General features: G+C 35.6%; 1 protein-coding gene across 1 annotated transcript; it reads right to left on the bottom strand.

Annotated features, from left to right (window-relative positions):
* Positions 1–168: 168 nt before the first annotated feature.
* On the bottom strand, positions 169–2065 carry LOC145040791 (uncharacterized). The gene is made up of 4 exons (XM_078988685.1): positions 1472–2065; positions 1329–1380; positions 1099–1223; positions 169–1029 (listed from the first exon to the last, which is right to left on the bottom strand). Exons 1-4 carry the CDS (start codon positions 2063–2065, stop codon positions 169–171), a joined length of 1632 nt encoding a protein of 543 aa, XP_078844811.1.
* Positions 2066–15936: the final 13871 nt, after the last annotated feature.

The following is a 15936-nucleotide window of genomic DNA, read 5'->3' as shown; positions in this document are numbered from 1 at the left end:
CCGAGAAAAAAAAATCGTGTAATATACAGTAAGAAAAAAAAACTCTAATTTCATTAGACATAAAGCTCAAATTCTATCACAAAGTTACGTTTTAAAGTATAAATCTCACTCTTTCATTTTACGAAAGTGAGTAATTATATTTTCAGTCTTAACATTCTCTAGTGCTTCCTATTCTACACTACAAATCAAAGCACTATTCATAAAATCGTCACCTATTCTATTACGCAAATCGGTCTTCAAAAACTTCATTGCAGAAAAACACCGTTCAACTGTTGCAGTTGCAATGGGCAAAACCAAAGTTAGTTTTAATAATTTATAAACCAATGGAAAATAGAGGTGCTTCCCAGTTTCCACCAACAAACGAGAGAAGTCTGCAATTCCCTTCAAATTGAAAAATTTCTCATCATGGAGCAAAGAGTGATAATAAATATCAAGTTGCCCATTAAGTTGCGCCCTTTCTGAATCGTTAAAATCGTTTTTGTATATCTCGCTTAACTTTAACAATTTTGCTTTATCAAAACTAGAAAATGAGTCACAAGGACTCAAAGCCGCCGTGTTCTCTATCAAATCCGTGCCAACTTCACTAAATCTATCCCCAAATTCTTGAATTTGTATATCCAAAACCGTGTTAAAAATCACAACTTCAAAATGATGTTGATTAGTCTTATTGGTCCTACGCTTTCGTGGGGTAACATGATATTTTGACATGTCCACAATTCTAATACTATATTTTTCACAAAAAGCACACACCTTGTTCCAAATTTGTGGAAACCCATCTTTTCTAAAAACTAGCAATGCTTTCTTTGTCCCTTTTACTAACGAAGCCGCTTCCAAAATATCTTGATCTTTTTTTTTAAGATTCTTTGACAAAGTATCGGTGAGGCGTAGAATTTCCAACATCAAGTGTAAAAGAAATACGAAATCAAGTGTTTTGAAATATGACAAAATACCCTTTCCTTGATTACGGTTGGATAAAGTAGACCCCACATCTTTGACATATTTAAGGACTGCAACAACTTGCAACAAATTCTGCAAACTTACAATTGTTCTAAAATGTGAACCTCATCTAGTATCTCCAGCTCGAATAAGAGAAATCACTTGATTCAACCCTCTTCCTGTTTCAGTTTCACCTATACCAATTTCAGTTGCCACTCTTTCTTTTTGCTTCTCTCGTATCATATCTTTTCTCTTACAAGACCCACAAACGACAGTAACCACCAAACCTAGTTATTCAAAGAATTCATCAACATCATCATGTTTCTTTGCAACCGCCACAACCACTATATAATGTGCAAAACTATTTTCATTTAAAATCAAAGATTTCAAACCGTTGAATGCACCACTCATATTACTTGCTCCATCATAACCTTGCCCCCTCACCTATATATTTGAAAAAAATAATAAAAAAATATAACACATAAAAATAAAACTAATATCATGTTAAAGGAATAAATATTTTATGATTTCTCACCTGATCGATAGTCAAGTTGTTGTTGGAAAACACGGTATCAATGGCGACTTTAAGAGACAAAGAGGATGTATCCAACACGTGAACAACACCGATAAATCTTTCCTTTACAATCCCAAGTCTATCAACATATCTCGAAACTATAGCCATTTGTTCTTTTTTGGAAACATCACTAGACTCATCAACTAATATACCAAACACATCTTTACCAATTTTATCACAGATAGACTTGATTATCTCTTTTGAAAAGCAATTGGCAATATCTTTTTGATTCGTTGGAGAAGTTAAAATTTCATTTTTTGGAGCATTTTCTAAAGTAACTTTAAAAATCTTCTCATTATCTTCTCTAATCAAAGATAAGACTTCAATAAAATCTCCTTTATTATTAGACTTTTCCGTCTCATCATGTCCACGAAATGGTAATGCATTTTTCAATAAAATTCTACAACTACGAATTGTAGCACGTAACCGAATTTCATAATTATTTTTCTTAAGTTCCGTTTGTTTATGCAAAACTTCACTAATAGATTGATTTTTTCTCAATAACAAATGACACTTTTCTTCGGCCTTATGGTGAGAAATATGAATCTCACCCATATGTTTCCGGAATGATTTTTTTTACTCCAATTATCAAAGCCTTCGGTTATAAAAACATCTTTTCCCCCTTGACCCCCTACCATGTCTCTAAACAAATAGCAACAAAAGCAATATGCCTTTCTTTTTAATGTTATACTGTAACCATGAAAATTCCCTAAACCATTCCACAATAAAACGTCTTTGCTTCTCACCAAATAAGGTAAATTCAAAATTATGCCCCTTTGTTGACAAGATCCTTTAATCAAATATGCCCTCCTTATTTCATCCATTTGATTAGGATTATATGATGTAATCTTTGGTCTCTCCCTTGTATCCGAAGGAAGATCATTCAAATCAAAAGATCATGACACTTTTGGTTTTTGAGTATTCTCATTAGATTGTGGTTCTTGTGGTTTTAGAATAGGTTCATTAGATTGTGGTTCTTGTGGTTTTGGTGTATGTTGATTAGGTTGTGGAACTTGTGTACTTTCATTAACCCTATTTTTTTTGGAAGTTCCTTCACCATTATTGTCTCCAACATCTAATTGTCTTTAGAAAAAATTGTTAATGACAACCTACAATCAAAATATATCAACAATCAACTCTAATTCTATAACTTAATTTCAAGTTTCAACAACAAATAATCACTAATTAGTGACCTTATGTCTCTAATTTAACAATCCTAATTGGTAATTTCTATTTTTTTCAAAATAATGCCAAAAAATTAAATTTCAATTAACCAAAAAATAATCAGAAAATTTCTACTTGCTTCATTGTGCACCAATCAATAATCACCCACTACCGGTCACCGGAGGATTTTGCCGGAAAACACCCACCACCGGCCACCTATTGGCGGCAGAAGAAAGAGGGCAGCAACGTGTGTCACAGACTCGCAGGGACAGGGAGGGAATTGGGAAACGAATTCTAAAAGGGATAATGACTTGATAGGGTAAGATATTTTTTGAAATGTACACATTTAGTCCTTATTCTTTTTTTCTTGTAAAATAAACCCTTATACTTTATTAATATGTAGACATTAGGTCATTTTCACCGGATTCTACAGGTTTTGCTGACGTGGAAGGGTTTATTTTACAAAAAAAAGGACTAAATGTGTACATTTCAAAAAGTATCTTACCCTATCACGTCATTTTCCCTTTCTTTTATTTGTTCAAATGAAATACTCAGGTGGCATCCACATATCCACAACGATATTTTTCCAACTTTTATTCATCATGAAAAAGAGGGAGAACCCTGATCTCCGACGACTCCTTTGTGTGTTCCTACACATCACTGGTAACAAGGAAGAATGATGGCAAAACCAACAAGGTCGAAGTGGGAGGCATGAGGAAGTAGAGACGGTAGTTGGCGGCGAGGAGCTGCTCTGGTAGCCCCCTCGTCGATTCTTTCTTCTTTTTCAGGCAACATATCTCAAAGATGGAGGCAAAGAGAGACAGATCGAAGAAACACAACAGGTAAAGGGTATTTGGCTATTGCTGTTCGGCCGGAAGGAAGAAAGACGAGAAAGAGAAGGGTCGCCGCCCTTTTCTTGTTGCTGGAGGATCACCCACCTCTGGTGACTAAGCTAATTAATTGCTATTTAGTGTCATCTGTGCTTCCACATCAGCAAAACCTGTAGAATCCGGTGAAAATGACATAATGTGTATATATTAATATAGTATAAGGGATTTATTTTACAAAAAAAAAAAAAGAATAATGACTAAATGCGTACAATTCAAAAAGTATATTACCCTATCAAGTCATTTTCCCTAAACGGAAATTCGTAAATGACCGGTTTACCGGGTATAGCCGGTCACAAGGATTGAATTTTTACAAAAAATAAAATATAAAAGTTTATTTTACAAGAAAAAAAATAAAAACTAAATGTGTACATTTCAAAAAATATCTTACCCTATCAAATCATTTTCCATTCTAAAATCACGATATCATATAGGGATCGATACTTCTTTAGTTTTTTGGTATTACACATTTGGCCTTTATATTTGAGCAATTGGGCTACGGATTAAACATTGACAAAAGCATAAAAAAATTAGGGTAGCCCAAAAATATTTTAATTTTTTTCTACAATATAAATAAAAATCTCTAGAAAAAAATTTGTACTATTAATATTTTTGGGGCTTCTGTGATACCCAGGGTCCTTAATTGGATCAGCCTATGCCTAGAATAGTCTTTTCTAAACGGTCATAATGATATTTTATAAACAAAAGTTATACATCATTATATTTTTATATCCTTTTAGTTACTATTGTTAAAGTATTTTACATAGTTCGTTTTTTGCATAGCTTTTTCAGTTTATGATTTGATAATCACATTTTTTTTTATATATTTTTTTAGCACTTGTCTGCTATCTTAAAATACATAGAATTTATTAATTTTGTCATCTTAATAGTTACTCATCAAGATCAATCTATTTTTCAGACAAGATATTATATTACAACAACCACATTTTAATAAAAAAAAATGATGATTAAATCATTAAACTATGAATATTGTAATAGAACTTTGTTTTATATAAAAATATATCGATATTAATATCTAATTATAGAGTATAAAGATTATTAATTTTCATATGTTTGGTTATTTTTTAAACAATGAAAAAGTGCGCAAAAGTAATATTAATTAGGCCTTTTCGTTTGATCTACACGGATCTTATATTTATCTACGTATATTCTTTTGATCATAACAACTTAATATGCAAATGTATTCTCATGATATTTCCATGAAAATAAATGACCTGCTATTGGATCTAACGTGAAGATGGATCTAAGTGAAGTGATAGTAAAGCCAAATTTTTTGTTTAGAGTATTGTACTTGAGGTAATATTATCAATACAATATCCTTAATCATGGTATATATATATATATATATATATATATATATATATATATATATATATATATATATATATATATATATATATATATATATATATATATATATATATATATATATACTAGAATAGTTTGAGGCCCGTGCTAAGCACGACCCATGAAAGTTAATTTAGATAACTCCTTAATCTAAAATATAATATGGCAATATCCCAAAAGTGAAGATTTTTCTTTAAATATATACATGTGGATTTTCAATGTAAATGCATTAATTAGCAAATAGAAATATTCCCATAACCCCTCTTCTGATTAGCGCATTAGAAGATGAAGTCAATTCAATCCTCTCTACCGTTACTTGAGACCAGAAATTAGTTTTTAAACAAGTTTGATGGCGCTAGCATCCTGCTATTTCATCTGCAGCAAAACAAAGATACGAATTGTTAAATTAATCGATAAATTTTATCTTTTATTTGATCAACAAAGTAATGATGAAGTCATAAACAGTAAAAACAACAAAATCTAATGTCTTTGTATCATTATTAGACGCTTGTTGACTTCCCTTCATGATATTCAAATTGGTTGCTATTATATGCTTGTCAATTTATTTCAAAGTTTTATTTAAATTTACAGTAGGTCTTTCCGCTAAGGGTTTCTAGCCATATAATATAACTTTTCTTATACTTATAGTTTTAGCATAAACATCGATCAGAAATAAAATTACCTGGCAAATGATACAATATGATTGTTGGCCTACCAATCACATGCAATTCATTGGCTGACATTACTTGTAAGAAAATTTCAGATTTGTTTCAATAAAAAAAAACAAGTTAATTAGGAGCAATTGGGAAAATTAAGTTTATTTCACATATTTTGCATTAAGCGCGAATTTTTATTGTACTAAATTTTGAATAAAATTCATAATCCAATTCTCTCAAACCAAGGCTCTAATACCAACTTGTAACTTCCCACAAATCACAATAAATTTTAACTTTTCAAAAACAACCCATTTCATCCATAAAAGTGTTACAAAACCATTCTTTCAAAAGTATTATTCAAAATCAGAGTATCCAAGATCCAATGTCATAAAAACAGGAAGATGTACATGATCACACCTTCACTATCCCACGATCCTCTTAAGTACCTGAAACAATAAACTGAAACCGTTATCCAAATCTTAGTGAGTTCCCCCAAAGTACCACCAAAAAACATAACAAACAAAAGCGTACAAACATGGGCCTTCATCCTGATTGGACCACCTTGCAAGGCCTACAACCTATCTGGACTAGACTACGAGCCTTTAACCTGATTGGATGGCCTCGCATGGCCTACAACCTATCCGGATCACCCCAGGTGTCTTGACCTTCAACACATAGTAGGACCGCCTCAACCCAGCCACAATATGTCGACATATGTAACAGAAAAACATAAAAACAGAACCAACAAATACAGATAATCATACAGATATACTTATCAGTTATATACTAGCATAGTACTATCCTATAACTAGGATACATAATCTAGCGGGCCGACATTGGTGCCTTCAACCCACAAGTACAATAAGGAAAACACACCTCTTAGTTCGATGAGTAGCATAAAAGTACACAACACCGAGTACAACTCCAACACCAACTCTACCGATCACCTACATGAAACTAGTGACCTAAGCTTAGTTAATAATCCTAAAAGACTTAAAATTCCTAAACTACCCTTAGTTCAACCTTGGCCAAAAGGTCAAAATCAGTAAACCAAACGAGTCAACCTAACCGGGTCAACCCAACCAAGTAGGTTGGGTGTACTCAGATGTACGCGGGACGTACTCCTCTTGACCAAGAAGTTAAGGATTTGACCACGTACGTGTAACGTACCATTTTATACGCCCAACGTATGCACCTGGTCACCTCAATTTCTTATTAAGAGCTTAATCCATCAAGTCCTTACATCCAAATCCAGATCTAAGCCCAAAATATCATTATAAGTCATAAAGTTTCCAACTTTATGACTTTGCATGGCTAGAAATGCTTAATACCAACAAACCCTAACTTCTTAATCCATTAGGACATCCTAACACATGCATGGGGAAGAACTAATAGCCAAGATCATATTTTTATGCTTCTAGACATCTCAAAATGTCTAAAAGGACAACTTATAGGGTCTGGAGCATGACATACTCATAAAGGTCAAGACTTGGGACCAAAATGCTTCATTAATCAAGAACTAACAAGATCTAGAGGAATGCAAGCCAAGTTCAGAACTTTAAACCTCTTGAAGGTTGCTATGTAGATGAGGATTCCAAATCTATAACTTCTTCAAGCTTCCAATGTGATTCTACTTCCTTCCCATCACCTTCAAGGTCACCAAAATGCACACCAAAGGTCAAGAGTGCTAAAACAAGGGTCTAGGGTTTGCTAAGGTCAAATAAGGCAATGGATGATGATGAGAGAAGAGACTTGGAGGCCATAAGGATACTTAAATAGGGTCCAAACCCTAAAAATTAGGGTTTGGGATCTCACAATGTATGTGCCCACACCCATTATTTATAAAAATCCCACTATGGCAGATTTTGCAACATTTCTTATACACAAGGGCTAAAATGCAATAATCTTCATACTTAGGGTTAAATTTGGAATCAACTTCACATCAGGATGTTACAACTACAAAAATTTTAGACCAAAATATATTACATTCATTGAACTTACAATTTCATAATAGAAGACCATGTGAACAATAAGAAAAAATATCAATAAATGTGGTAGTTGATGGGTTATGAGCATAACATCATTCATATGGTGTTCATGCAACCCTAATTGCTTTGATCTAGGTTTTTGTAATTTGAACATACAACATTGAATAACAAAGCAATAAACCCTATGAACTAGCATATAATTCGAAATTGACATATGATTAGGGTTAGAAACATTACCTTGATTGTTATGTAGTAATAATAATCCCAATCCTTCTTGATCTTGACTTCTGAAAGCCTAGTGTCTCAAATGTTGCACTTCTAATGGAGTCACAAACACCACTAGTAACAAGATGTAGCACCTGGTTCCTGGTATGTATTTTATTTAATGTATTTTTCATTTTTAGCCTGGGACTCGGCGAGTTGAAGGCCTAACTCGTCGAGTAGGAGCGGGTTTGGACACGGGACTTAAGTGGCGGACTCGTCGAGTTGGCGGCCAGACTCGACGAGTAGGCTCAGACTGGACAAAAACCCTAATATGAGGGTTTGCACCCTATTTAATCTTCTCTTTCAGCCACCACATGTCCCTATTGCTCCCAAAGACCCTCCATAGCAAACCCTAAGTGTTTTGGTGCAAGAGCTAAGGCTGTTGAGTGATTTTTGTGGGTTTCGACCTCAAGGAAGAAGGAAGAGCATAGAAGGATCAAGAGGAGACTAAAGGATTCAAGTTTGGTTCATCATTTGAAGTCTTTGAAAGGTATAAAGTCTGTACCTTGCTTGCTTGTTTGTTAGATCCCTTTTTGGTGAAGATTTAGGGCTTTTAAGCCATATGAGGTGACCATCCATGATTTGCAAACATGGTTGGGGGTCAAGAATTCGGATCTAGCACTTGGGAAGAGTTACAAGATAGATTGGAGTTTCTTTTGCACTCAAGGAAGGTCCCATGCATTATAAGAACCATTTTAGGGCCTTTTAGGCTTAAAAGTCCCATGCATGCACATAAATTTCGTAACTTTACATGCTAGATCGAGCTTAGGGGCTTGGATCTATCATTTGGACAAGTTTTGTACATTAGAAATCGAGGATTTAGGGTGTGGACGTTATCAACTCGGCGAGTCCATTCTTGGGGCTCGACGAGTCCAAGGCATTAAGTCCAATATCTGTTGAGGGTCAAAAGAACTCAATTGGGAGTTAGAAGGGTTGTAGCAGGTTAGAAGGAGTGACCCAACGCATTGGACTTAGTTTTAGACTTGGAGTTCATGGGACTCGACGAGTGCTAGAACAGACTCGGCGAGTCCAAGGCAATCTTCTTATGGTTGAAGATGGACTCGACTGGTTGTTCATACAACTCGGCGAGTCAAGGTCAGGACTTGTTCATCTGATGAAGGTGAACTCGACGAGTTGTTCATAAAACTTGGCGAGTCGGATGAATGTTCATTCGATGCTCGTAAAGAAGAGGAACTCGTCGAGTCGTTGCCAAACTCGACGAGTCGAGTTGTGAATAAGGATAGGTAAAAGGTTAGGGACTCGACGAGTTGACAGCCCAACTCGGCGAGTCGGGTCAACTTGAAGTTGACTTTGATTGGACTTGATCTACCCTGTTTAGGGTTGCAAGTTCTGTGTGCTGACTTGAAGGTTGTCGTGTAGGGATCGAGGGGTCGAAAGGAGTCAACTTGTACACCGAGGATAGTTTAAACACTGCACGACATTGAGGTGAGTTACCTTCCAGTAGGGGTGGGTCGAAGGCCACAATGCCGACCCACCAAAGAGGGGTATTTAGAAGATGATTGTCTTTGTGATATTTATCTTGGTCTGGTTGTGTGTTTTGTTCATGAGATTTATTTGTATGATATGTTATGTATATAGTAGGGATCATTTTTCTTGACAGCGGTCCTTAGGACCGAAGGGTAGGTCAGTTCCCGGATATGCCTGACTGTATGTTTATATCTTGATGTTGCATGCTAGTGGTAGGGGGTGAAATAACCCCCAGTTACCGGTTGAAAGATACCGATGAGGATTAACGGTTGATAGATACCGATGAGGATTACCGGTTGAAAGATACCGACGATGATTACCGGTTGAAAGCTACCGATGGAAGTTACCGGTTGAAAGATACTGGCGATATTGTATGGTATGTAGTATGATGGCGGAACTCACTAAGCTTTGTGCTTACGGTTTCAACTTTGGTTTTAGGTACATCTTCGTCTAAGGGGAAGGAGCCGACGACGTAGCATCATATCACACACACACATATTTCCGTATCAGACTTTCTGGGATTGTACTCTGATTTTTATTACTTTTGATTTCATTGTTTGGGACATAACATTATGATTTTGTAATGTGTTGCTTTATTGACAATGTTATAGTAAAATGTTTTATAAATTATTAATTCAAAAATGAAATTTTCGGGCTTGAAATTTGGGATGTTACACAAGATGACTTAGGAAAGGGAGGAGGAGGCTCCAAAAAGTCCAAGATACTCTTAGGAATGCTTATCCACGTTTTTGGGAGCCTTAGGGGTCCTTATATAGTTGAGGCTACTAGGATTTTCAACTTGGAAACCCTAATACAGTTTCTTAGTCCTTAAGCAGCCCAAAGATCCTTCCAGAATTCCCCTTTGGATGATTTCTATATGGACTCTCATATAGAATTCGTCCATTGCTTTCTTACGGATCTTAAGTCCAACCCTATAACTATCTTATAGTTACAGTATCAGTCCCCTTAATTTAATTAATCTCTTTTGACCACAAAATTAATTCTAAATTAATTCTTGATCAATATTAATTAAACAATATGATTTCTCTTTTAATATATTATTCACATAATATATTAGTAAATCATAATTAATCCTCTTTCTCCATAATTCATCCTATTAGTTGCTACGGTGAAGGCAACCCAAAAGGACCATGCTCATAATTGGGTCAAGTACATACCAAAATAGTTATGGGCTTAGACACCTAATCCAATAGTAGCATATATAAATTAACATCTTTGAAAATGATGATTACCTCTTTCTCGTTTCATAAAAACATGCATCCCAAAATGGAGGTTTGTATGCTCTTAGTCATATCTTGTCTCCATATTTTTCTACAAACTCTAGCAATATGATCTACATATGTGAACTATATATAATAAGTACAATTAAGTACCATAAATGAGAAAACTCTTGATTTATAGTAACTAATTGGTTGAAAGTTAATAAATAAGTTAAAAACTCTTTTTTGGTAGCGATTAATTAGTTTAAAGTTGAAAAGTTGTTGGAGTTTCAAATTAATTTGGTTTAAGAAAAACGATTATCTTAAACCACATTGATTTAAAATGGCCTCATTTATAAGATATTTAATGTAACTGTAACACCCCAAAAATACGAGCCAAAAATTTCATTTTTAAATACACATACTTAGCAAAACATTAAAATAAAACATTCGCCGATCATATCATTTCATAAAAGATGTGCGTGTCTGGAAACCAGTTTATAAAAACATAATAAAGTCAGAGTACAAATCCCCAGGAAGATCTCATAGGGCGGAATACAAAGCATGTGTGTGATGTGCTATTACCGTGCCAGCTCCTTTCCCTTCGAAGAAGAGGTATCTGAAACCAAAACTGAAAACTGTAAGCACGAAGCTTAGTGAGTTTCCCCATCATACCGCATACCATACAATCACATATCATACATATTGCCAGGCATTTCTGGGGTGCCCGACCTACCCGGTACGACCATTCTGGGGTGCCGACCTACCTGTGTCAAGCCATTCTGGGGTGCTGACTCCCCATGTCAAGCCATTCTGGGGTCCTGACTACCCATCGGTACTGACGACCGAACCTAGGGGAGTATTTCACCCCTTACTGCTACTATCATACATATCTTAACATAACATATTATCAGGCATATCTGGGGTGCCTGAACTACCCTGTAGTCCTAACAACCGAACTCAGGGACTGGTCCCCTCCTACTACCTCTATCGCATATAACATAACAAGCCAGCATGCAAACATATCATCCCATACTGTCAGACGTATCTGGGGTGTCTGACTACCCTTCGGTCCTAACAATCGAACTCTACTACTATCACATACAACATATCATGCTAGCATATAACATATCAGGTAGTAGCAAACCTAGATGATATCACAAAGACAATCATCTATCATACATCTCCTACTGGTGGTCCGACATTGTGGCCTTAGACCCACTGCTACTGGAAGGTAACTCACCTCGAAAGTAGCTGCTGAAATCTGCTTGCTGAGTGTCTAACTGCTGGATCGCAAATCCTCTGGCTATAAACCATAAACATAGGTTAGACACCCATAAATACCATCAGGTCAAAAGACTGACCCTCCCTTGGCCCAAGGTCAACCCCTTGGTCAAAGTCAAAGTCCATTTGACTGGACTCGCCGAGTCATGGCTTGGACTCGCCGAGTCCTTTTCCTAGTAACCCGGTCCTGCTCAACCAGTCCTTCTTCCCACTCACTGAATCATCCTTCACTCATGACTTGGGACGATTGAACTGACTCGTGACCCGAATCGCCGAGTTTGAAGAACAACTCGTCGAGTTCCAGGCAATCTTCATAGGACTCGCCGAGTTATTCATCCAACTCGTCGAGTCTAAGGCCATCTTCATGGAACTCGTCGAGTTCCTCCTTGGGACTCGCCGAGTCCCTATGACCCATTTCCCATATAGGCTAAATCTAAGACATGCAATGCTTCAAAACCATAGATCCATGTCCCTTGAGCATGCTTATCACGTAAAGTTGCAAACTTTACGTGCATGCATGGCCCTATAAGCTAAAAAGACCAAAACCAAGCTCTTCAAGAGGTCTTAGACTCAATGGGGACCTTAATCACTTCAACCACAAGAACTTTATGCTACTAATTCATCCAATAAGTCCAGATCAGAAGTCCTTTCGGATCATTAAGCACCACACATGGAACTTGGTGTTTTAGGGCTTGAAAACCACCAATTTGGGACAAAAAATGGCAACTAATGATCTAAAGATCAAGGTAGAGACTTTTCTACCTGAATGGAAGCTTCTCCCTGAGTAGAGTTCGAATCTACTCCTTTCCTTGCACTCTTCAACCACCTCTTTCTTCTTCTAAGCTCCAATCTCCTTCACAAGGCCAAAAACTCTCTCTAGATTAATAAGGGGGGCTAGGGTCTCACTCTAATGCTCTCTGGAAGTGTAAGGGACAAAGGAGGCCAAGATAGAGTGTTTAAATAGGGTGCAAACAGCCGGATTAGGGTTTTTGCCCAACCAGGGCCTACTCGCCGAGTCCGGGGACCGACTTGCCGAGTCCAGAGTCCAAATCCCGCTCCTTGACTCACTCTTACTCGGCGAGTTGGCCCATCAACTCGCCGAGTCCAAGGTAATATGTATATATATATTAAGAAAATAAATATCAAGGAGTACGTACTGGGGACCAGGTTCTATAGTAACATCCAAAAAACCATGACAAAATTTTCAATAAACCATTAGAAAATCAAATATTGTTTTCAAATCAAAGCCATAAAATTAGAGTATCAAGACAATCTCTCAAACATAAAACAACATGATGATGTGTACGATCACGCGTTCACCTTGCCCCGATCATCTGAAGTACCTGAGAACATTGAAACCAACAACTATAAGCCAATGCTTAGTAAGTTCCCCCAAAATACCCCACATAATAATACATATACAATGCATGCACACCAGACCTACAATATAAGACTGGATTAGCCCCAAGCACACAACATAAGACTGGATCTCCCCCTGTCGGGCCCTCAGCTTATGACAGGCTTGCTCCTGAGCCCATAACATATGATTGGATTATCCTTCCCGGTCCCTCAGCTTATGAATGAATTGCTCCCGGGTTTGTTGGCTTAGAGCATAAGGTCGTACTGCCTCAACCCAACCGTACTATGTCGACATATGCAAACAAATAATCAATAACCAGCCAATACATGTAATCATACATATCTGCAGTACAAAAGGTAGTGAGAAAACTCACCTTATAGTCTAGAATATAACAACATTGATCACAGATCCAATAGCGGACACTACAAGTCACATATACAACAAACAGGGATCAAATCTCAAACTACATCCCAAAACCCTCAATTTAACCTAAAGTTGAACTTGGTCAAAAAGTCAACGACCAAAGTCAAAGTCAACACTCAAAGGTCATTAAGCTGGTCGCCATGTCGTGACCAGCCTTTGGTCACGTCTTGGTAGCGTGCGGCCAAAATAGTGGCGAACAGACCATCATCACATCATGATGACTAACTCGTCACGTTGTGAGGAGCGCTCTCGACAGCTTAATACTTTAAGTTCTTAATCCTTCAAGCCAAGCAGCCAAACTTTGCAAAAGACTTTCTCCATCTCAAAATACCGTAAAAATCATTGCTTTTTAAACATGCATGTCTTAAACATAAGTTAGGTCAAAATAAAGGGAAAACGAGATCAAATCCCAAGCATGGAATCATAACTCACTAACTCTCCATATATGGAACAAGGAATCACAAATGAGCCTTAAGAACTCATAAAGTTGCCAACTGTATGAGTTTCCAACATTCAAACTTCTTCAACCATTGAGGAAAGTGGACAAAACTCTAGATCTAACATGCTTGAGCTAAAAAGGCAGGAACTTGAGGACTTACAATGGTCCTAAAGCAACTCAAGAGGATGATGAAGTGACTTGCTAGCTGAGATGATGTACCAAAACTCCATATCTTCTACTTCTTGGCCAGAAATCACTGAAACTAGGTGTTATGTATAAGATATGGTTTGGTGGTATTTTAATTTTTTAAAGTAGATTATTGAAATTTGATATTTTTAAGATGTTAAGTGTTCGATACTGAATTTGTTAGTTTGTTAGTGGTTTAAGTAAATTATTGAAATTTGATGTTTTTAAGATGTTTTTTTTGGAACGAGATGACGTTTTTTAGATGTTAATTACTAAGGTGATATTTGTGTTTTTTTTCAAGAACTTCCTGACCACTTCTGTCTGCATCGTGTAGATAGTGCACATACATTTCCTCTTGCATACCGTTAGTTTTTAGATGACCACATACCTAAAAAGGCGTGCACGGAGTAGAAATGAGCTTGCCTACAAAATTTAAATATTACTTTTATATCCTTACAAAATTTAAAACTATGTGTACCCCCATATAAAACTATAAAGTTCAAATCTATATCTAAACAAATATTTTAATTAGGATTAAAGCAATTTAATATTCAAAACCTTATTTAAAATCCCAAATACCATATGATATTACTAAACTATCATTCCTAAAGTAAAAAAAAAGATTAAACCAATTTAATTAGAATTAAAACCAATTTAATCTTTAATAAAAGCTTGAAGCTTCAACACCATTCTTACAAAGCTTTCCACAAACAAATACTTTAAATGTAAAAACCAATTTAATTAGCAATTATTTTTAAGGATGATTTTTCATAGATGGTTTTATGAATTTTTTCCATATATATATATATATATATATATATAAAGGTTTGAAACAGATGATTGATTCTATTTATGCATGAATATTGTCTTGAATTTTTTTAAATTATAAATAATTATTGATAAAAAGTAAGTGTTGAAAACTATTTTAAGTTTAAAACTAGTTTATTTAAGTTTCAGTTTATTTTAATAATATACAGACTTTAAAAAATATTATTTTTATTACAGACCGCAGACGTTTGATCAATATTTTCTCCTACATATGTCTATAGATACGGTTCATAAACTGTATTTTTTCTCTTAAAAAACAAACAACATATACTCTTCAACTCTTAAAACGGCAAAAAAAAAAAAAAAAAAAAAAAAAAAAAAAAAAAAAAAAAAAATCCATACGCTTAATAACCACACTGAAAAAAAAAAATACACACACAAATTCACATGGTTAAATACCAAGCCAAAACCTCATAAAAAACCGCATAACCATACTGCAAAAAATATACCATTCATTTCAAAAATATAATAACTGTATTTATGGTTTACATTTTAGTTTTGAACAATAACCACATCAAACAAAGAGTACTGTTCACCCTAGCTTGATATGATCTCTCTATCCAGATCCAATTTGTACGATCGACCATAATTTGTATTTTCTCAAAATGTATCACGTATCAACATAAGCTTATGACCAAATTTGTGGACCAAAACGACGTCATTTTAATTCGATCCCCACCACAATGCCATGGTCGGAAATGAACCATATTATTGAAAAAGGACAAATAAAAAGTAAAGAAAAGCTTATGACCAGCGTTGCCGACAGAGAAATCAAGATCTAAAATCATTTTAACGTGGCCCACGACACCCCGTTACCCATCAGATTTCCCAACTTGTTCGACTCTTTAATTCTGTCTATTTCTTTCTAGCT

This window comes from Lactuca saligna, chromosome 4 (assembly GCF_052625555.1).
Source record: "Lactuca saligna cultivar CGN05327 chromosome 4, ASM5262555v1, whole genome shotgun sequence".
Lineage (NCBI taxonomy): Eukaryota > Viridiplantae > Streptophyta > Magnoliopsida > Asterales > Asteraceae > Lactuca > Lactuca saligna.
The sequence above is the reverse complement of the archived record's forward strand: the minus strand, read 5'-3'. Positions and strand labels throughout refer to the sequence as shown.

Bases quoted from the DNA above. Each gene is read 5' to 3' on its own strand.
- LOC145040791 (XM_078988685.1), bottom strand. From the start codon at position 2,065: ATGGGTGAGATTCATATTTCTCACCATAAGGCCGAAGAAAAGTGTCAT. The intron at 1,381-1,471 runs GTGAGAAATCAT...TCAAATATATAG, and splicing joins ACAACTTGACTATCGATCAG to GTGAGGGGGCAAGGTTATGA. The intron at 1,224-1,328 runs GTTTGAAATCTT...TTGAATAACTAG, and splicing joins TATGAGTGGTGCATTCAACG to GTTTGGTGGTTACTGTCGTT.